The 22,710-nt window shown below is 35.5% G+C and overlaps 1 protein-coding gene across 2 annotated transcripts in view; it reads left to right on the top strand.

Annotated features, from left to right (window-relative positions):
• THRB (thyroid hormone receptor beta) overlaps window positions 1–22,710 on the top strand; it is a 297,981-nt gene that overhangs the window by 88,081 nt on the left and 187,190 nt on the right. For both annotated transcript variants that reach the window (XM_070727268.1, XM_070727267.1), the window contains one exon: window positions 3,141–3,204. In XM_070727268.1, coding sequence (XP_070583369.1) covers window positions 3,198–3,204 — 7 coding nt within the window. In that variant the 5' untranslated portion in view covers window positions 3,141–3,197. The remainder of the gene's footprint in view (window positions 1–3,140; window positions 3,205–22,710) is intronic.

Genomic DNA, 22,710 nt, shown 5'->3' with positions numbered 1-22,710 from the left:
TCCTAGGCATAATTAGACACCAAATAGACAAAGAAGATAGATATATGTTAATAAATACATTAACAACAGAAATAATAGCCTTTGCTCAAAATTGGAAATTAGACTATACCCTATCACATTACATTTCATTAGTAAGACTATGGAGTGTGCTGACAATGATGACTCTGGAACTGCAAGACAAAGAAGAAACACAATTCTATAAATCCTGGGAAAGGTGATTCACCTGGCTAGATGGAAAAATATATAAAAAACTTGAGTGAATTATAAAAGAAGTTACCATCCAAACTTTTACTCCACAAATCTACCAAAAATAACGATCTAAGATTGTTAAACTTTGCAACAGAATAGACCATAACACTAGGATATATATTTTTATTTATGATGTTGAAACCAAAGATAGATAATTTTAGTAGAATATAACACTCTGATAGACTTTCATTTTTAAAATTTTAAATTCAAATTAAATAAAGCGATTACTATCTAAAACTTTAGTAAACAGTAGAAATGTAATAAGATCACAAAGGCTGTGTGATAGGATAGTCAACAGAGAAGTTGACATGTCTTTGAAATAGATTGATGTACACATGTATAATTTTTTGCTTCACTTTTCTATTTGCCTCTTTTAAAAAAAAATATTAGTTTTTAATAATAACAAGAGTTACAGACTGCACAAAAGTGATGCATGCTCCCACCACCCAACATGGTCCCTCAGGATTGGGCAGCATAGAAGTCAAAATGAATGAATGAATGAATGAATGAATGAATGAATGAATGAATGAATGAATGAATGAATAAGTAAGTAAATAAATAATCATTCATTCATTCAGACCCTTCTACCGATATGAGTGTGTACTGATTTATATTATTTTAAACCAAGAAAGTCACCATGTTTACAAATTATAGAGTGATTCTTTATAACCTGCTCTTGAATTTTACTAACCATAAAACTTTTAACTTTGTCCCATATTCCCACCAGCTTTTTCACTTTATTTTCATTGATTATATTTATCTTTTTATCCATAATTTCCACTGTGTACCGGTACCAATTTTGTATTGCCCATTTTGTTGCATCCTTCCAACCTAAGACTATTACCGCTTGGGCACTTTCTACAGCTGCTTCCTTAATTTCTTATTACTAATACTGCCATCTCCTTTGCAATCACCCTTTTTATGTTTAACATCTTATTAATTTCATCTTGCACCTCTTTCCAGAATTTCTGCACTACCAAATACTCCCAAAACATATGTATGAACACTCCCCTCTCCTGACACCAATGCCAAAGGCAGCCCACTTTTCTTTTTGTCTCATGTGCTTTCATTTTCTTTTTTTCCCCATTTGAATCAGTCACTTAATATTTATTATGTAAGAGGTTTAATACATTCTCATGTTCCTCTTCTTCAAACAAAATTTTGTTGTCTTTTTATGTATAAATACTTTTTTGTTTCTTCCCCCCAAAAGCTTTAAATTTAAGAGGGAGGGAGGGAGAGAGGGTGGGGAGGGAGAGGGAGGGAGGGAGAGAGACAGACGAGGAAGAAGATAAAAGAACATACAAATAAATAGACAAAAAAAGAAATAGTTAAAGAATATAGGAAATAGAAAAGATGAATAATTCTCTTCATCCTTTGGAATGTTCATAATATTGAGGGAATTAAAAAATAATGTTTGTATTTACATTCATTGGAAAGGAAGGTATTGCATCAGGATGGGGAAAAGATATTGAAAATAATGTTCTGACATTAGCAGCCATTAGCACATTATACAAAAAGTTCTGTGTATTTTTATTGTATGCCTGCTTACTCTCTTATAATACCTTTCTCCCTATTCTCTTTCTATATGGGTGGGTGGACAACAGGTTAGGTACAGGACTGTAAAGGTAATCATGGGATTGAGGAATGCTGCAAAAATAAAAATGCAGAAATTAGTCATAGTTACATTTTTAGCATCATCACATCTTTGAATGAAACAGTTGGTAAGTAAGGGCCATCTAAGTTTCAAGATACAGGGTGCCTTCCAAAAGTAATGCAATTGAATTTCCCGCGCCGCTCCTATTGGTCGGAGTGGGACTGAAGCACTTGGAGTAGGTGAAGGGGGTTGCTAAGCTTTGCTGCGAAACCGATCTCAGTGCACTCCAAGCTGTGGAAGCGGCAGGATGTCAGTTATTGTAAACCTCTGCATGCTGACTGTGTCACAACAAAAAAATGGAATTGATGATCAAGCAACGTTATTCGATTACGTTTTGTGCTAAACTGAAAAAATCTCTTGAGGAGACTAACAAAATGATTTGTGAGGCTTACGGGGACTCTGCTCTGTCCTACTCACAAGTTTCAAGATGGTTAAAGGCCTTTAAGGAGGATCGTGAAGAGGTTCACAGCAAACAACACTCTGGGCAGCCATCAACCAGCAAAATCAACAATGTGGCTCGTGTTCAACAATTGTTGGACTCTGACCATCGATTGAGTATCAAGATGGTTGCCAATGAACTTGTCGTCTACTATTGTGTTTCACATTGTTACTGAAGATTTAGCAATGAGGAAAGTGTGCACCAAGCTCGTGCCCAAGTTGTTGACCAACCAAGTGGAAATTTCAAGTGAATTTTTGCTACGTGTAGAAATTGAACCTGATTATTTGGACAACATCATCACTAATGATGACACCTGGGCTTTTGAATACGACCCAGAAGCAAAACGTCAAAGCTCTGAGTGGCACACCGACCAGTCCCCTAAGCTCAAAAAGGCAAGAATGAGCAAATCAAAAGTGAAAACAATGCTCATTTTCTTTTTTACAGTAAAGGAGTGGTCCATAAGGAGTTTGTTCCTCAAGGAAAGACATTTAATGCTGCCTACTACATGGATGTGCTGAAAAGACTCCGAAAAAGTGTCGCTGGAAAAAATGTGTAGAGGCCTAAGGACAGTACTTTGAAGAATTTTAAGTGTTTGTGCAAATCTGATCAATAAATTACTTAAAAAATAATAATTACATTACTTTTGGAAAACACCCTGTATTCCCAAAGGGGCACATTTTCAATTTATGAGAGAAAAAACCCTTAACATTCAACATCCTGCTTCCAAAATGGCTCTTACATATTAATATATTAAAAAGTTATATTCATTAAATATTGACTAAATTATTTTTTAAATAGGTGACACTGGAGAAGGAGAAGAATGAGAGTGACTACAATCTTTTGACTCTCAGCAGCATGTCAGGTATGTAGATTTTTAAAAATGTTTTATTTTAGTTTTTTCTTATATTTACATCTATTTGCAGATCAATACATGTTTTTGGTATACATTCTTAGTAATGTTATAGCACACAGACAAAAACAATTAATGGAAAAAACAGGGAGCTTACATCAATCTCAGTTGAAAGAAAAAAAACAGGAGGTAAAAAAGATAGGAAAAGTTGTTAACATATGCCCCTATTGCATAGTTAATTGTATGATGAGTAATTCAATTGATTCAATGTGGTTATGACCTGAGATTTACATTCCTTCTGTCATATATCTTTTTTGAATCCATTTATGCCAATTCTCCCATATTTTAATTGATTCATTTTCTTTTGTTCCCTTAATATCTCTAGTCATCTCATCTAGTTCCGCACATCTGTATATTTTTTCTATGATTTGAGATTCCGAGGGTATGTTTTTACTTTTCCAAATTTTGGCGTAAGCTATTCTAGTAGAAGTAATTATGTGTGTAATTAGATATAGTACATGTTTGGGTTTTTTTTTCCCCCAGATGCCAAGTAAAAATCCCTCTGGAGTAAATTCTATTTCTTTATCGGTAATTTCAACTAGCCAATTGTGTATGGTTTTCCACATCGATTGTACTTTGGGGCACATCCACCACATGTGGTAAAAAGAGCCGATTACTTTACTGCATTTCCAGCATGTTGGGGTATATTTTGTGAACATTTTGGCAATTTTTAAAAAAATTTTTTTATTGATTTTCATAAAATGGACAGACATACAAACATTAAATACAAAGTGGGGATACACTTTCCCCGCTTATCTTGAAAGTATAAAATTCAAATACAGAAAAAGAATACATAATTAGATATACAGTGGAACCCCGACTTACGAAATTAATTGGTTCCGGAAGGAGGCTCGCACGTCGAAAAGCTCGTATGTCGAAACATTGTTTCCCATAGGAAACAATGTAAAAGCGATTAATGTGTGCAAGCCCGAGGGCTGAGGGGAAAAGACGTCGGCTGAAGCGGGGAAGTTCGCCAGGAGTCAGCAAAGAAGCCGCGCGTGTGTTTTAAAACATCGGAGCCGGCATGGGGAGGCTTTCAATCAGCCCCCGAGCCCCCAACCCGGACTCGGGGGTTGATTGAAAGCCTCCCCATGCCGGCTCCGATGTTTTAAAACACACGCGTGGCTTTTCCGCTGACTCCTAAAGCGGGGAAGTTTGCCAGGAGTCAGCAAAGAAGCCGCGCGTGTGTTTTAAAACATCGGAGCCGGCATGGGGAGGCTTTCAATCAACCCCCGAGTCCGGGTTGGGGGCTCGGGGGCTGATTGAAAGCCTCCCCATGCCGGCTCCGATGTTTTAAAACACACGCGCGGCTTCTTTGCTGACTCCTAAAGCGGGGAAGTTCGCCAGGAGTCAGTAAAGAAGCCGCGCGTGTGTTTTAAAACATCGGAGCCGGCATGGGGAGGCTTTCAATCAGCCCCCGAGCCCCCAACCTGGACTCGGGGGTTGATTGAAAGCCTCCCCATGCCGGCTCCGATGTTTTAAAACACACGCGCGGCTTCTTTGCTGACTCCTGGCGAACTTCCCCGCTTTAGGAGTCAGCGGAAAAGCCGCGCGTGTGTTCTAAAAGATCGGAGCCAGCCTGGGGAAGCTTTCCATGCTGGCTCCGATCTTTCAAAACCGGTGCATGGCTTCTTTGCTGCTCCTAAAGCGGGGACGGCCACCCCCACCCCCAAGCAGAAGCCAAGGACCCCCCCACCCCCAAGCAGAAGCCAAGCGAATGCTTACCAAGTGGGATACTACGAGCAGAGAGGAGCCACGCGCTTCCTTGCCTTCCTTCCTTCGCCGAAAGAGTCAGGGAGGCGTGGCTCGTATCCCGGATGTGAGCTCGGGAGGCGAACGGAAATGACGCTCCCTCCCAAGCTCTTATCTCGAGTTGCTCGCAAGTAGAGCTGCTCGTATGTTGAGGTTCCACTGTATGTTAAATATTAAAAAAATTTACTAAATTTTGAATTAAAGTTTTTCACATTTTCGCTAATACAAATATAAAACCAAAATTCTTACCATATTACTTATATATAAACTAATTCTAATATAATTCTTAAACAAAATAGATTTGATATGGTTCCACATAAAGAGCTGATAGATAAATTAGTGAAGATTGGACTTAATCCCTGGATAGTTCAATGGATTTGCAGCTGGCTGAAGCAAAGACATCAGAGAGTTATTGTTAATGGCGAGTATTCTGAGCAGAGTCAGGTTACAAGCGGTGTGCCACAAGGGTCTGTTCTGGGTCCTATTCTTTTTAATATGTTTGTGAGTGACATAGGGGAAGGTTTGGTAGGGAAAGTTTGCCTATTTGCCGATGACTCTAAAGTGTGCAATAGGGTTGATATTCCTGGAGGGGTCTGTAATATGGTAAATGATTTAGCTTTACTAGATAAATGGTCAAAGCAATGGAAACTGCAGTTTAATGTTTCCAAATGTAAAATAATGCACTTGGGGAAAAGGAATCCTCAGTCTGAGTATTGTATTGGCAGTTCTGTGTTAGCAAATACTTCAAAAGAAAAGGATTTAGGGGTAATGATTTCTGACAGTCTCAAAATGGGTGAACAGTGCAGTCAGGCGGTAGGGAAAGCAAGTAGGATGCTTGGCTGCATAGCTAGAGGTATAACAAGCAGGAAGAGGGAGATTATGATCCCGCTATATAGAATGCTGGTGAGACCACATTTGGAATACTGTGTTCAGTTCTGGAGACCTCACCTACAAAAAGATATTGACAAAATTGAACAGGTCCAAAGACGGGCTACAAGAATGGTGGAAGGTCTTAAGCATAAAACGTATCAGGAAAGACTTAATGAACTCAATCTGTATAGTCTGGAGGACAGAAGGAAAAGGGGGGACATGATCGAAACATTTAAATATATTAAAGGGTTAAATAAGGTTCAGGAGGGAAGTGTTTTTAATAGGAAAGTGAACACAAGAACAAGGGGACACAATCTGAAGTTAGTTGGGGGAAAGATCAAAAGCAACATGAGAAAATATTATTTTACTGAAAGAGTAGTAGATCCTTGGAACAAACTTCCAGCAGACGTGGTAGATAAATCCACAGTAACTGAATTTAAACATGCCTGGGATAAACATATATCCATCCTAAGATAAAATACAGAAAATAGTATAAGGGCAGACTAGATGGACCATGAGGTCTTTTTCTGCCGTCAGACTTCTATGTTTCTATGTTTCTATTTGACTGATACTAATACAACCCAAACAAAAATGAGTACCTCATGCTTACTAAGAATAGATTATATATCTCATTTTTTCTTTTCTATCCATGTATAAACTTTGTTCCATGTTTCATAATATTTTGTATCTTCTTGATCATTCAAACATTTTGTAATCATATCCATTTCAGCGCAATCTAATATTTTTACAATAACTTCTTCTTCTTTGGGGGCTTCCTCCTCCTTCCAATTCTGCGCATAGATAATTCTAGCCGCAGTTAAAATGTGTATAATTAAATATAAAGTTTCTTTCTTATAAATCTGATTAGTAATTCCTAATAAATAGAATTCTGGGGTAATTTCTATATCCTGTTTTATAATTTCTTTTATTATTTTCTCTATCATCTTCCAGTATATTTTAGCTTTACCACATGTCCACCATTGATGGTAATAGGTTCCTATTTCTTTTTTACATTTCCAACACAACGGAGAAGTTTTAGGAAACATTGTTGCTATCCTATTTGGTGGGAGATGCCATCTATAAAACATTTTAATTTGATTTTCTTTTAATGACACTGATTTTGTCATTTTCCAGTTATTAATCCAAACTTTCTCCCATGTATCTATGCCTATTTCTTTACCAATGTCATATTGTCTTTTAAGGTCAACTCTACATTTTTGTGTGCAATCAAATATTTATATATTTTCCCTATTGTTTTTGTTTGGTTGAGAGTAATTAAATTACTTAGTAGATTTTTATTCTTATTAAAGATGTAAAGTGTTTTGTCTTTTTGATATCTAGATCGAATCTGTGCATAGTGCCACCAATCTATTGTTACCCCTTCTTCTTGTAATTTAGTCCTAGATTTTAATTTCATTTGATCATTTAATAAATCTTTATATCTTATTATTTTTTTGTCCTTTATAGACTTTGGATGAATTATTGCTTCTAAAGGAGCAACCCATTCAGGAATAGTTAAAAAATGGTTTTTCCTTATATCCTTCCAGACTTCTATTAGGTATTTCCTTAGTGTATGTCTTTTGAAGTATGAGTGATTTTTCTCCTTATCATACCATATGAAAGCATGCCATCCAAGCATGAGATCATGCCCTTCTAAATTTAGTATTCTTTTATTTTCTAAAGTTATCCAATCTCTAATCCATGTTAGAGCAGCAGCCTGATAATATAATTTCCAATTTGGAAGTCCAAAACCTCCCCTTTCTTTAATATCCTCTAAGGAATTTATTTTTATCCTTGCTTTTTTCCCTTGCCATAGAAATTTTTTAACTATGTTTGTTAAATTTTTTAAAAAATTGCCCCCTGGATTTATTGGAATTACCTGGAAAAGAAATAAGATTTTGGGCAAAATATTCATCTTAATTGTTGCCACCCTTCCTAAAAAGGATATTTTTAAATTGTTCCAAATTTCTAAATCTTTCTTAATTTCTGTTAATAATTTTATGTAATTGTCATTTTTTAATGTTATTGTTTTTGCTGTTAACCATATTCCCAAATATTTTACTTTTTTGGCTGTCTTTATTCCGGAAATACATTCTAATTTGGTTTCTTGTATTTTACTCATATTTTTTGTTAAGAATTGTGTTTTACTTTTATTTAACTTTAAACCTGCTACCTTTCAATATTGTTCTATTGTCTGCATTAATGTTGGAACTGTCTTTATCGGGTCTTCAATTATAAAGGTCAAATCATCTGCAAAAGCTTGGACTTTATAAGTCTCGTCTCCTACAGTTAAACCTTTTATTTTGGGGTCTGCTCTTATCTTGATTAATAAAGTTTCCAAAGACATAATAAATAACAGAGGTGATATGGGGCAACCTTGACGGACTCCCTTATTTATCTCAAGAGTTTCCAGTTGTTCATTATTTAATATTATGTTCGTTGTTTGTTTTGAATAAATGGCATCTATTAAATTAGCAAATTTTGGACCAAATCTCATTTTATTTAATTGCATTTTTATAAATATCCAGTTGACGTTGTCGAAGGCTTTTTGGGCATCCAGGAACATTAATGATAATGTTTTCCCTGGATGTTGCTCATAATATTCTAATGTATTTATAACCACTCTAAGGTTATTTTTAATTTGTCTGCCTGGTAAAAAACCGTTTTGATCTTGATGAATAATCCCATTTATAACCCTTTTAAGTCTATTTGCGTATATAGCAGTAAATATCTTGTAATCTACATTTAGTAATGATATAGGTCTGTAATTTTTAATTTTTTCTGGTTCGGTACCCGACTTATGTATTAAGGTTATTAAGGATTCTGACCAGGATTTGGGGATTTTACCATCGAGTCTACATTCATTAAAAATTTCTAACATATTAGTTCTTATTGTCTCATTTTCTATTTTATACCATTCTGCCGGTATAGCACCTGGGCCAGTGGCTTTATTATTTTTCTGTTTTTTAATTATTGTTAAAAGTTCTTCCATTGTTATTGGTCCATCCATAATCTCCTGTTATCTTCCGTCAATTGTGGTAGTTCTGAGTATTCTAAGTACTTAAAAACTTCATCTTCGCTGATATTGTCTTTTGAATATAATTCTTTAAAAAAATTATATACAATGTCTGCTTTTCCTTCTGTATCATATTTTATTAAACCATCCTTATCTTCTAATTTTTTAATTATTTTTGATTGTCTCTGTTTTCTAAGTTTATATGCTAGCCATCTGCCTGGTTTATTAGCATGTTCAAAGTAGTATTGTTTTGCTCTTTTTATTTTTTCAGCTATTTGGTTTTGTTCTATCAGTCTAATTTTATGTTTGATTACATCTATTTTTATTTTCAAATCTTTGTTCTTTGTATTTTGTTGTGATGATGATTCTAATTGTTTTAGTTCATTTATTAATTGTTCATATTTTGTTTTATTTTCCTTATTGTATTTTGCTGTATAAGATATCGTTAATCCTCTTAGTTGTATCCCATAAATTTTGTGGAGTAGTGTCTGAATTTTTATTAATTTCAAAAAATATTTTTAATTCTTTCTCGATCCAATCCTTATATTTTTTTTGTCTTTCAAAATATTTCTATTCATCCACCAATTAACCTGTTTGTTATTAGTTCTCATATAAACTACGACCGGATTATGATCAGCCCACGTATTAACATCTATTTCTACCTCTTTTACTTGTTCTGCGGTTATTTTTGGAGCCCATACCATATCTATTCTAGTCCAAATTTTATGGGGGTTAGAATAAAAAGTGTATTGTCTCTTATGAGGATGCCTTTCCCTCCAAATATCATTTAATAATAATTCCGCTTTCATTTTTTGAAAGTAGTAGGTAATAAATTCTTTCTTCTCTTTTTACTATTATTATTCCCCCCCCCCGAATGGTCTAGTTGTCTGTTTGTAATAGCATTAAAATCACCAATTATTATCATATTTTCAATATTTAACTCTGTTATTTTTTATAAAGTCATTTGGTCTTCATTAGGGGCATAGATAGAAACAATAACCAGAGGTCTAGGTTCAATGTTAACTTGTACAATCAAAATTCTACCTTCATCATCTGTAAATAATTGTTTGGAATTTATAGAGTTCTCAACATACATCACTACTCCTCTTTTTTTTTGGTCTGCTAATGCAGCATACATTTTTCCAATTTTAAGATTCAATAATAACTTCTGATTGCTTTTTTTAATATGCACTTCTTGTAATATTACAATTTGAGCGTTTTGATTTTTAATTTTCGAAAACATTTGTTTTCTTTTCTTTGGTTCATTAAGTCCATTAACGTTTACTGAAAAGATTTTTAAGTCTTTAAGTATTGTCATTTGTTGTATTTTTTGGTTTCGCGCTGAGGTTGTTTTCTTCTGGCACCTTGATCCTGCTCTTCTTCTTGAGTAGCCGCCCCCATAACTTGCTCCTGTTGTACTGCTAGTTCTTGCACTGGCTGCTGTTGTACTGGCTGTTGTTGTACAGTTTGTTCTTTTACTGGTTGATCCAGTTGGCTTATACCACTGTTTTCAAAAAAGTCCCTTGCTTGGTCTAGGTTTTCCAACTTGTATCTTCTAGAATGCCAAGTCAATGATAGTCCTTGTGGAATGAGCCAACGGAAAGTTATGTTTTCTTTGATCAGGATTCTGGTTAGAAACTGATAGTCTCTTCTACTTTCTCTAACACTTCTTGGAACCTGTTTTAGTATTTTTATTTCAAATCCTTTATGTTGCAATTTTGAGGTTCTTGCCCAGTGCAGTATATCATCTCGCAGGGTCTTTTTTGCAAACTTGATGTGAATCTCTCTCGGAAGATTGTGGCGACGTATGTAGCTATTTGAAATTCTGAAAACTTCATCGATTTCTCTCATTATTTCCATAGGATCCACCTGGAGGATTCCTCCAATAGTTTCAGCCATAGTCATCTTTAAATCTTCATCTTTTTCTTCTATTATGTTTTGAAATCGTAGCCCATACGAAGCACGTTGCATCTCCAAATGAATGATTGATTCATCATGTCTTCTGTATCGTGAGTCAGCTCTGCCTTCAAGGTAGTCCATTCTCTTCTCTATTTTGTCAGTCTTTTCTTCAACTGTTTTAACACGGTCTTCGCTTTCTTGTAAAGTTTGTTGAATCTCCTTCATCTGCGCCTTCATTTCTCCCGTGTCTGCTTTTAGTTCAGCCATCTCTGTTTTAAATTCAGCCAGCTCTGTTTTTATGGCTTCTCTTTGTTGAGTTGCCTCGTCTTTTATAGCTTCTCTTTGTTGAGTTGCATCTTCTTGAGATTTAAGCATAAAGTCCTTCATTGCATTAAGAGTTTCTTGTATGGTTGTTAAGGTAGGCTGCTGTGGTCTGTCTTTCTCCTTCTCCTTGGTAGACATGGTTACTGACAAAACCTGGTGTGTCGGGGAAGGATGGGGTGATCCTTGGGGTGATGAAGATGCAGCAGCTGCTTGCTTTTTAACTGTTTTGACGTAGGTTGAAGTGCTTGACATTTTCAAATTTCAAGTTATTGTTAATTTATAATTAGTGAAAAGGAGAGAATCACTATAAATTCCAAATCTGTTCAATTTACTACAAATTTCCCTTAAAATATCACAATAAATTATTACCCAATAAGAGCAACGAGTATGTCAGTCAAATTACTAGTAAAAATCACAATAAATTGTCTTTTAACTTTAAATTAACAAGACCAGAAGAAAAGAAGGAAAATAGAGCGCTTTAAAAAAGGAAGGAAAAATTCAATGCAGATAGAGAAGGGAGCTGTTAGAAGAAGAAGAGAGAGAGAAGATGGCAATATGTCTAAGAAAAGTAAAAAGAAGAGAGTATAAGGGGGGGGAAAGCCTGTCTTTAGAGAGAAAAAGGCAAAAGGTTTTTTTTGATTTCACTAAGGTAGAGCAGGCAAGCAAGGTTTGTTAACAGTGCATATGTTCTAAATCAATTTACTTTTAAGAACAACAAGAAAGAAGAAAAGAAAAAAAAGAAAGTTAATTTAAAATACAAAGTACAGGTGTTGTATACTTATAGTTTTCTTGTAAATCAAGTAATCCTTATTAATGCAGAATGTTATAAATCCAATAATATCAGGAGATGGGTTTCTATATTATTATATTCTGTGCAATCCCAATTTTCCAATTAAAAGCAAAGTCAACTTTGAAGTTTTCTTTTATCTTAAAATGGAGTCAGTTAGTATTTCACAATCCAAGACAGATGCAGGCAAAGTCTCCGCTATTTTAAGACTTTAAAATGGAGTCAGTTTAAACTTCACAGTCCAAGACAGATGCAAGGAAAATCTCCGCAAATAATCCAAAAGAAAACAGCAAGTAATCCAAAGGCAGTAATCCAAGAACAAACAGTCCAAAAAGAATGGCTAAATAAGTCTTCTTAGCTTTAGTGTATCAGTTCATTTTATTTTCCATTTATTTTCAAGTTGTTAGTTTATTTCATGTTGTTGGAAGAAAACGACAGGGAAAAAAATTTGTAGCAAATGTTCTTTATCCCTCCGCTGTCAAAATTAGAGCCCGGGATACATTGTTTGCTAAAGGTTTAAAAGCTCCAAATTCTATTCAACTTTGCAAATTAAATCATTCCTAAAGTCATGTCAAATTTGGATTATATTATTAATTCTTCAATATTTTTAATTATTCAAAACTTTAAAAATCCAAGATCAAGTTCAAAGTGAGAAACGAAAGTGAAAAGAAATTAGATCCAGCTGTTATTTGCGGTTTGATACAATTTTTCCAACAACTTTCACCTTCGCCTTGTTAAAGAAAAAACTTTCACTTGTAACTTTCTCTATGATCCAATCTTCTGTCTTTAAACATGAAACAATAAATTTTTACCTTGAAATTTTCTTATCTCTTTGTATTCTTTTCCAGTCTGATAAGCTGCAAAAATCTTTACTTTCGTTTGACTTTTCCTTGCTTCCCGTTAGGTTTGGAGAGATAGCACTGGCCGTATCCTCTTATGGAAGAGGATAGGTTCTCCCTTCTCCGAAGCTGTAGGGCAAAACCGCTGTCTCTGGAGCTTCGGCGACGGCTCCTCGGACAGGGGGGAGCCCCCTGTTCTAGGATCGGGCCATCCGGACCCGATCCGATCGCAAACCACGACCTTCGGAGGGGTGAAAGGAGTCTCGGGGCAGAGCCCTGCCCGGGAGACTCCGCTGCGGTCTCAATCCAGACCGGAAGTCCCACATTTTGGCAATTCTTGAGGGATGCAATTACCACCTATAGAAAATTTTATAGAAGTTCTCCTTGTAGGCCACAGATAGAGTAATTTTGCTCGTAATGTTCCAAGTTTTCTCCCATTCTGCTAAATAGATGTTTCGGCCTATGTTTTTGGCCCATGCTAACATTGGTGCTTTTACTATTTCTTCCGGATTATCGTTTTCCAAAAGGTAACTGTATATTTTTGTTAGATTTCTTTTACCTGGACCCAAAAGAATTTTGTCTAGTGTGTTGAGAGATTTTTCTATACCTATTCCATATGTATCTTTCATATATCTGGATCTAATTTGGTTGTATGTCCACCAATCCATTTTAATGTGTTGAGTTTCCAATTCTTCTCTAGATTTTATTTGTCTGTCCGGGTGTAGAATGTTCTTATATGTTGCAGATTTTGTCGGGTCGATTAAATTAGGATATATAATGGCCTTCATTGTTGAAAGCCAAAGGAGGATTTTTATATATTATTTCCTTTTAATCTCATACCATAATCTTAATAGGGATTTCCTTATATGGTGTTTATTAAAAATGGTTGATATTTTATTATCGTTTTTCCACAAATGAGCATGCCACCCTATTTGCAGGTCATGGCCTTCTAATGTTAATATTTTTTTATTTGCTAATTGAATCCAATCTTTTATCCAAATTATAGAAGCCGCTACATAGTAATATTTAAAATCTGGGAGCCCTAGTCCACCTCTTCTTTATTGTCTTGAATATATTTTAACCTGATTCTAGGTTTGGTTTTTTGCCATATAAATTTTGAAATAATTTTATTAAGTTCTCTGAAAAATTTTGTGTCTAAATAAATAGGAGCTACTTGGAATAGATATAAATACTTCCGGAGGATATTCATTTAATTGCCGCAATTCTTTCTAAAAAAGATAATTGAAGATTTCCCCATTTTTCTAAAGTTGTCTTTGTCTCTACGAGTAGTTTGTCTTAGTTGTCTTTTTTAATCGATGAAACTTTATTTGTTAAATTTAAGCCCAAATATTTGATACTTTTTGTTACCTGCAGATTTAAGATTTTCTCCAATTCGATATTATCTTTTTGGGTCATGTTTTTAGTCATGATTTTAGTTTTTTGTTTATTAATTTTTAACCCCGAAAACTCCCCAAATTTTTCTATATCCCTAAATAATTTCAATCCGGATTCTGATGGGTCTTCGAAAAAGAATGCCATGTCATTGGCATATACATGGACCTTGTATTTCTGCTCTTTAATTCTGATGCCCTGTATCTCATTGTTACCTGTAATCCTGTTTAACAATATTTCTTGAACTCTTATGAAGAGTAGGGGAGATAATGGGCTCCCTTGGCAGACCCCTTTGTTTATATGGAATTTTTCTGTAAAGTCATTGTTAACCATCACTCTGCCAGTTTGTTGTGAGTATATATTTTGCAAAATCTTTATAAAATTGTTCCCAAAGTCTAATTTTTGAATTAATTGTAAGAGATATTGCCAATTAAGATTGTTGAAGGCGTTTTGTGCATCTAGGAAAGCCAATGCTACTTTTTTGCCTAGGTGTACATCACAATATTCTAAAATATCTAAAACTGTTCTGGTACAATTTTTGATTTGACGGTATGGAAGAAACCCGTTTTGATCTTGTTAATAATTTTACTTAAAATTTTCTTTAATCTATCTGCCATGATTGTCATTAGAATTTTGTAATCTGCATTTAATAATGATATAGGCCTATAATTTTGAATTTCATCTCTTTCTGTTTCATTTTTTGGGATAATTGTTATGTAAGATTCCCTCCAAGTGTCAGGTATGTCTGCTTGTTGGAACGTTTCATTATACAATTCTAATAGTACAGGTTCAAAAACATGACTTAGCTTTTTGTAAAATTTGGCCGGAAAGCCGTCTAGACCTGGTGATTTATTCTTCTTCTGATTGTTTAGAGCTTGTTGTACTTCCTGGGTTGTTATTTCAATGTTTATTATTGTTCTAGCTTGGTCACTGATTAGCAAAAAGTTGTTTTCTGACAAATAACTCGTTATTTTCGTTATGTCGATCTGTTCTTGTGTATATAACCCCTTGTAGTAATCATATATTATCTTTTTCTTCCCTTCTTCTGTATTTTGTAATGAACCCTGCTAATCTACAAGCTGATAAACTATTTTTTTACTTCTGGTTTTTTTATTTTTTGGGCTAGCCATCGGCTTGGCTTATTGGCCGATTCAAAATACGTTTGTCTAGCTTGTTTTATCTTTCTGGCATGTTCCTGTTGGTGGATCAGGTTAATTTTATGTTTAGCATCCATCAGGGAATATATAATTTTTTTAATTTTGGGGATCCTGTTGTAATAATGTTTCTAATTTTGTAATTTTATTTAAGTTATAATTATATCCTTTCCTTTCTTCTTTAAGTTTATTTGCAGTGTATGAAATTGTTATTCCTCTGATGTATACCTTAAGGCTATCCCAAATTATTTGTATCCTTGTAGGTTGTTTTTTATTTTCTGTTAGCAAAAATTCTGTTTCTTTTTTAATCAGATCAATATAATTTTCGTCTGTAAGTAATTTAGTATTGAAGGTCTATCTTCTGAAGCTTTTCTTTATTTCAAGGAAGGTTATATGGAGTGGATTGTGGTCTGCCCAATGATTCGGTTCAATTTCTACAGTTTTTATTTTGTGGCTTAGTCCTTTGTCAATCCATACCATATCGATCCTTGAGAAAGAATTTTGTGGGATTGAGTGAAATGTAAATTGTTTTGTTTTTGGGTGTCGACTTCGCCATATATCTAATAGGTCTAATTTGTCTGTTAGATTATTAAATGTATCAGGGAGGGTTGATCTTTTCCTTTTTTTGTTTACCTGCCATTTTATGGTCCATTTTTGGGTTGATTATTCCATTGAAGTCACCCACTAGACATAAATTCTTCCGGTCTCTGTTTGCTAATTTCTCGTGTAGGTTTTTAAAGAATTTTTTTTGCTTTTCATTTGGAGCATAAGTATTAAATATTGTCATTTTATCTCTCATAAATTCAATTTCCACAACTATATATCTTCCTTTTATGTCTTTGAGTATTTCTTTAGGTTTGAGCTCTTTTTTTAACATATGTGGCTACTCCTCTTTTTTTCTTTTCATCTAATGATGTATATAATTTGCCTACCTTGTCACATTCTAACATTTTTCTGTGAGTTTGTTTTATATGTGTCTCTTGGATGGAAATTATGTTGGCATTTTGAGATAAAAATTTGGAGAAGATTTCTTTCTTTTATAGGGACTATTTAGTCCATTGATGTTTATTGAAAATAGCTTTATTTCATGTTGCATTCCAGTTGTAAAAAAGAGATATAAATAAAATTTAATGGTTTCAGAAAAACAAATTTTAATGCAATGGGGGAATATTTAAATAATGAATTAAATGGGAGGGATAAAATGGCAGGAGCGAGCACCCAGTGGACTGTATTTAAAAAAGCCATCTTAAAAGCCACTGGACTGTATGTAAGGCAAATAACTAAAGGTAAAAGGAAGAAGAAAACGCTATGGTTTAGCAATGATGTAAGGGTTATAGTCAATGAAAAAAAAGGCTGCCTATAGGAGGTATAAAGAGTTTGGAAGTATAGCTGATAGAGAGGTGTGTAAAATGAGACAGAAGGAGGCAAAACAGATAATATATGCTGCTAAAGCCTCAAAAGAGGAAGAAATTGCCAAATCTGTAAAGAAGGGGGATAAAACCTTCTTTATATATATTAGTGATAGAAAGAAGAAAAACTGCAGCATCACGAAACTTAGTACTGGGAATAATACATGCATTGATGGGAATAAGGAGATCGCTGATCATTTCAATAGCTACTTCTGTTCAGTTTTTTCAAAAGACACCTTACAAAATAATACTATAGAGGGATACAGCATTGCTTCCAGCTGTACGGATTCATCTCCAGTGATCTTAGAAGCCGATGTCTTAGAAGAACTTGAACGATTAAAGATAAATAAGGCAATGGGTCCAGATGGCGTCCACCCCAGAGTTCTTAAAGAACTCAGATCTGTCATTGCTATCCCCCTGACTGATTTGTTTAACCAATCCCTGTTAACAGGAGATGTTCCTGAGGATTGGAGAATGCCCAGTGTTGTGCCTATCCACAAGAAGGACAGTAGAGAAGAAACTGGTAACTACAGGCCAGTTAGCTTGACATCAGTTATAGTTAAGATGACGGAGACTCTACTCAAAAAGAGGATAAATCAGCACCTAAAAAACAATAACTCATTGGACCCAAATCAGCATGGCTTTACTGGAGGCAAATCATGTCAGACTAATCTCATTGATTTCTTTGACTATGTCACAAAGGTGTTGGATGAAGGTGGTGCGGTGGATATTGCCTATCTGGACTTCAGCAAAGCCTTTGATATGGTTCCACATAAAGAGCTGATAGATAAATTAGTGAAGATTGGACTTAATCCCTGGATAGTTCAATGGATTTGCAGCTGGCTGAAGCGTAGACATCAGAGAGTTGTTGTTAATGGTGAGTATTCTGAGCAGAGACAGGTTACAAGCGGTGTGCCACAAGGGTCTATTCTGGGTCCTATTCTTTTTAATATGTTTGTGAGTGACATAGGGGAAAGTTTGGTAGGGAAGGTTTGCCTATTTGCCGATGACTCTAAAGTGTGCAATAGGGTTGATATTCCTGGAGGCGTCTGTAATATGGTAAATGATTTAGCTTTACTAGACAAATGGTCAAAGCAATGGAAACTGCAGTTTAATGTTTTCAAATGTAAAATAATGCACTTGGGGAAAAGGAATCCTCAATCTGAGTATTGTATTGGCAGTTCTGTGTTAGCAAAAACTTCAGAAGAGAGGCATTTAGGGGTAGTGATTTCTGAGTCTCAAAAATGGGTGAACAGTGCAGTCAGGTGGTAGGAAAAGCAAGTAGGATGCTTGGCTGCATAGCTAGAGGTATAACAAGCAGGAAGAGGGAGATTATGATCCCGCTATATAGAGTGCTGGTGAGACCACATTTGGAATACTGTGTTCAGTTCTGGAGACCTCACCTACAAAAAGATATTGGCAAAATTGAATGGGTCCAAAGACGGGCTACAAGAATGGTGGAAGGTCTTAGGCATAAAACGTATCAGCAAAGACTTAATGAACTCAATCTGTATAGTCTGGAGGACAGAAGGAAAAGGGGGGACATGATCAAAACATTTAAATATGTTAAAGGGTTAAATAAGGTACAGGAGGGAAGTGTTTTAATAGGAAAGTAAACACAAGAACAAGGGGACACAATGTGAAGTTAGTTGGGGGAAAGATCAAAAGCAACATGAGAAAATATTATTTTACTGAAAGTGTAGTAGATCCTTGGAACAAACCTCCAGCAGACGTGGTTGATAAATCCACAGTAACTGAATTTAAACATGCCTGGGATAGACATATATCCATCCTAAGATAAAATACAGAAAATAGTTATACTATTTTGCAGACTAGATGGGCAGACTAGATGGATCATGAGGTCTTTTTCTGCCATCAGTCTTCTATGTTTCCATGTTTCTATGTTTATTGTTGTTTTTTCTTTATTTGTTGTCTGCTGCCGCTGTCCGAGATCTTGCTCCTTCTTCCTTTTCTTTGTTTATTTCTTCCTCCGATTCTTTGCTCACCTTCTCTCTCTCCTCATTTATTTGTCTTGTGTCGTAATCTTCTTCCTTACTCAATTCTATCCTGTCTCTACCTTCTGATTCTAGTTCTAGTCTTGCAACCTGTTCAAGCACTTCTTGGGCTTGTTCTATGTTCTCTACTTTAATCCTTCCTTCCAAGGTGATTGTCATGCCCTCTGGTATATTCCATCTGAAATTTATTCTTTTTTTATTTAGCAGTTTTGCCAGAGGTTTGTATTCTCTTCGGGATTTGTTTCAAGATATTAAGTTCTGTGACCTTATATGTAAGTTTTCCTTCTCTTGAGGCAACATTTACTTTATCCCTTATGTTCTTCCTTAAGAATCTTAAATCTCTCTGGGGAGATGGTGTCTTCTAGCATAACTAGTTTGGATTCTAAAAACTTCATCGATTTCGTTGACCACCTCCTCATGGCTTTTTTTTTTTGCAAAATACTGGCTACAATTGTCAACATGATTTCACCTATATTTTCCCCTTCTGATTTCACTATGTTTTGGAATCTTAAAAAGGAGGCAGACCTCTCCATTTTGAGATGGATTAAAGAATCTTTGAGATTTTTGTTGGCATCAGTGAGCTTTTGTCCCACGTAATCTATTTTTTTTCATTCTGCTCAGTCCTTTTTTCTGCTTTTATGATCTGTTGTTCATTTTTTATGTAGCCATCTGTGTAATTTCTAATATTTTTTCAAGCCTGGCGATATCTGCTTTCAGTTCAGTCTGGTTGTTGGTAATTGAATCCTGTAGCTTGACCATCATCTCCTGTTGTGATTCAGCCTGAGGCTCCTCAGGGAACGGCTGGAACTCCGCCGGCTCCATGCTCAGAGGGGGAGGACGAGGAATAGGAGGAGGAGGAGGACCAGGCAGACGGGGAAGAGGAATGTCAGGATGAGGAGGAGGGAGAACAGCCTGAGACCCCCAGGGGGGAGCTCTCCCCAGCGAGTAGCCTGGAATCATTAGATGAGAACGCACAAGCCATCATAGATATGAGGCAGAGAAGGGCAGCACAACGAAGGGGACAATTAGCCAGGTATTTCCATCCCTAATAGGCAACAGCTGGGTTTGGGTGTGGTTCTCCTCAGAAAGGTTGAAAAGGCAGCCCCGCCCTTCCTGTATTGTGGAGACTTATCTTTTGGGAGTCCTGTGACCTTGCTTCGATCCTTGGCGTCTCTGATTCTGGCTTGTGGCCTCGAAGGCTGAAAACTTGGGGGAGGCGTGGGTTTTATTATCTACAGTGGTGTGTGTGCCAGCAAGAAGCCTGTTGTATTGTCTGGCCGTCGTGACTCTTCTGTGAAGCTTCATAGCATTCCAGTTTGTAAGAACAGTTTTTGTTATCTGTGTTTGTTTTCAAAGATATAAAATGACTTTGCTTTTTACCAGTGTGTCTGGATACTCTTTTTAGTTGGTGTTGACATCTGGGGGAACCTAGACAGAACATCTCCTGCATTAGGGTCAGGGATTTATTCATATTTTGCATGAAGTTCGTACCACTTTTTTCTTTGTCAGCCACTAGCATCTCATCAATTTGTCATTGTGCCATGAGAGAGGGAGTACTTGTTGAGATTGCATTCGCTTACCTTTTAGTACTTTTTGGTTGATAGCTGGCCATCTCCTTTATAATCTGATTTTGCTTATCAAGAATGTTAAAAATTCTATTCCAAATGACCATGTAATAACAATAAAATATCAACTATTAACTAGTATCAATAGTTTTAGATATCCTAGATTTAAATTTAAATTACAGTTAATTAATAATTATCTTAAAGGCCCTTCAATGATTATACAAGTAAACTGAATTTCTAAGATGCTTTCTAAATAAAATATGTATTCTAAATATATAATTTTCACTCATGTGATATATATCAAATATAATTCAAAATAAAATGTATATCAAATATAATACAATATATATCAAGTACAGTTCAGAGAAGGAGAAGCAGAAAGGAAGGATAGAGAAAAGGAAAGGGAAGGCAATAATTATCTTATTACGTTATACTTTTAACAAACTCTACATGACTTGTTATAATACTGGTTGTCAAAGCTGCAAAACTGCAAAAGATTATAGGAAATATCTGAATATATAATGCTACTTATATTAATACCTTCAAAATCAAATTACTTAATTAATTATTATTTTAAACATCTAATATTTAGTATTTAATTAGCTATAATAATATGGTATTTAATTAGCTATAATAATATAATATAAGCTATGATAATAATGCAAGTCTAATTACTAATTACTAAGCAATAAATATTATTTGTTATGTGTTAACTATAAATGTTAAATAAACATATGAAATATTATTGTAAATATAAGTATAAATGCTAAATATAGTATAAGTATAAATCCTCTCATCCTATAACATTGGATTTTTTTTTTGTTTTAAAATTTTTTGAAATTCTTTTAAGGATCAGTTCAATTCAGTTTTCTTATCCATCCGTTAGAGAAGGCAAAAAGTTCCAAGAGGCTTTTCCTAGTTTATGTTGCTTTAGTCTTTCTCCACTTATCAGATTCTATGATGTATGGTCTAAAATCTATGGTCTAATGTCTCTATGATTGCTAAATTCTATAGTCTGTTATCTCTGTGGTTTCTCTATGGTTTCTCTATGATTTCTTGGTCTGATGGTCCCGTTGCATCACTTCCAGGTTTGTTTAGGGTTGCTCAACACAGAAATTGTTGGTGATGAAACTGGAAGTTAAAGACAATCAAAGCTGAAAAAGAAAGGTGGCAGTCTTAAGCACAAACGAGTCTCAAAATATCCACCAGCCACACCTCAAATCACCTGACCCTCTGATCTCTGCTCTCCGCTCCACACAGCTTACACAAGCATGCCACCTCGTCAATCTTGTTAATTTTCTTTTTCAATCTGTGGTGGTGGGGGATTACACTCCTCCAGTATCACAACAAGACCCGTTGTCCTTCAATTCGTCTGTCTAATTCCTCCTCCAGCTAGCACAGGGAATCACAGAATTGACTTCCTCCTGGATTACCGCTCTCTCTTCTGGTTTAATAGATGATAGCCTGATAGCAATCCGCCAAACTGCCAAGTAAAAAAACACCCCATAGGACAATTGCAGCCTGTTCGAATTTACACTCAATCACCCCTAGAGTTTGGTATGAGCTGCCCAGTCAATCAAGGTAAATCCTCTGCTCGTTTAGTCCATCTTTCAGTCAAATCGGAACCAACTATTAAATTTCTGGATTCTGAGGGGACGAGTGACATAAATGTCCAGATCAGGTTGCTACACAACTCCTATCTGTATGATTGGAGTGTTATCTTTCTCACTCCACTCACTATTGCCACTTAAGTAGTGTTTGGGTCCCTTCTTCCCATATCCTGGTCCGGCTTTCTTAAAAATCCATCAGAATCCGTGTATTATATCTATGATAGTTCTTTCACTTATTAGATTATTAGGATATATAGACTGTTCTGTTATGTAAGAATCCCATAAATACAATACAGCTTTCAGCTTACAATAAAACAGGTTGATCTGTCAATCTGGATTGCTTCCTTTTTTCGTGGCTGTCAAAGCTTCGGGTCCACCATACTTTTCAGTGGTGGTGGATGCCTTTGAATCCTAATAGGGAGGGTTCCCTTCGCATCGAGAGTAAATGCCTTTAACCCCACAATGCCTGGTTGTACCCTCTTTGCCCACGTCGTCCTCCAGATGGTGTCTCAAAGGATCTCAGAAAACAAAGGAAAAAGCAGCCTCAGGAGGGAGAGATCCCCTCCTTGCAGCTGCTGTACCTTGAGTGGCCACCGGTAGTCCCAGGTTAAAAAAAAGGTATGTAGATTTTTTATAAGATATTTGTCCATATGTTCCCAGCTTATTTTAAAATTTATTCGTATGTGCTACAATGCTGATGGTATATATAATTATGTGATATTTATTTGCCTCATTTTATAAAGGATTCATATAAAAAGTAAAGTGTAAGACTGAGCAACAGTTGTTATTTCATAGATATTGATCTACCTGTCAGTGTGCCTGACGG

The sequence above is a fragment of the Erythrolamprus reginae genome, chromosome Z, assembly GCF_031021105.1.
Source record: "Erythrolamprus reginae isolate rEryReg1 chromosome Z, rEryReg1.hap1, whole genome shotgun sequence".
NCBI lineage: Eukaryota > Metazoa > Chordata > Lepidosauria > Squamata > Dipsadidae > Erythrolamprus > Erythrolamprus reginae.
The sequence above is the reverse complement of the archived record's forward strand: the minus strand, read 5'-3'. Positions and strand labels throughout refer to the sequence as shown.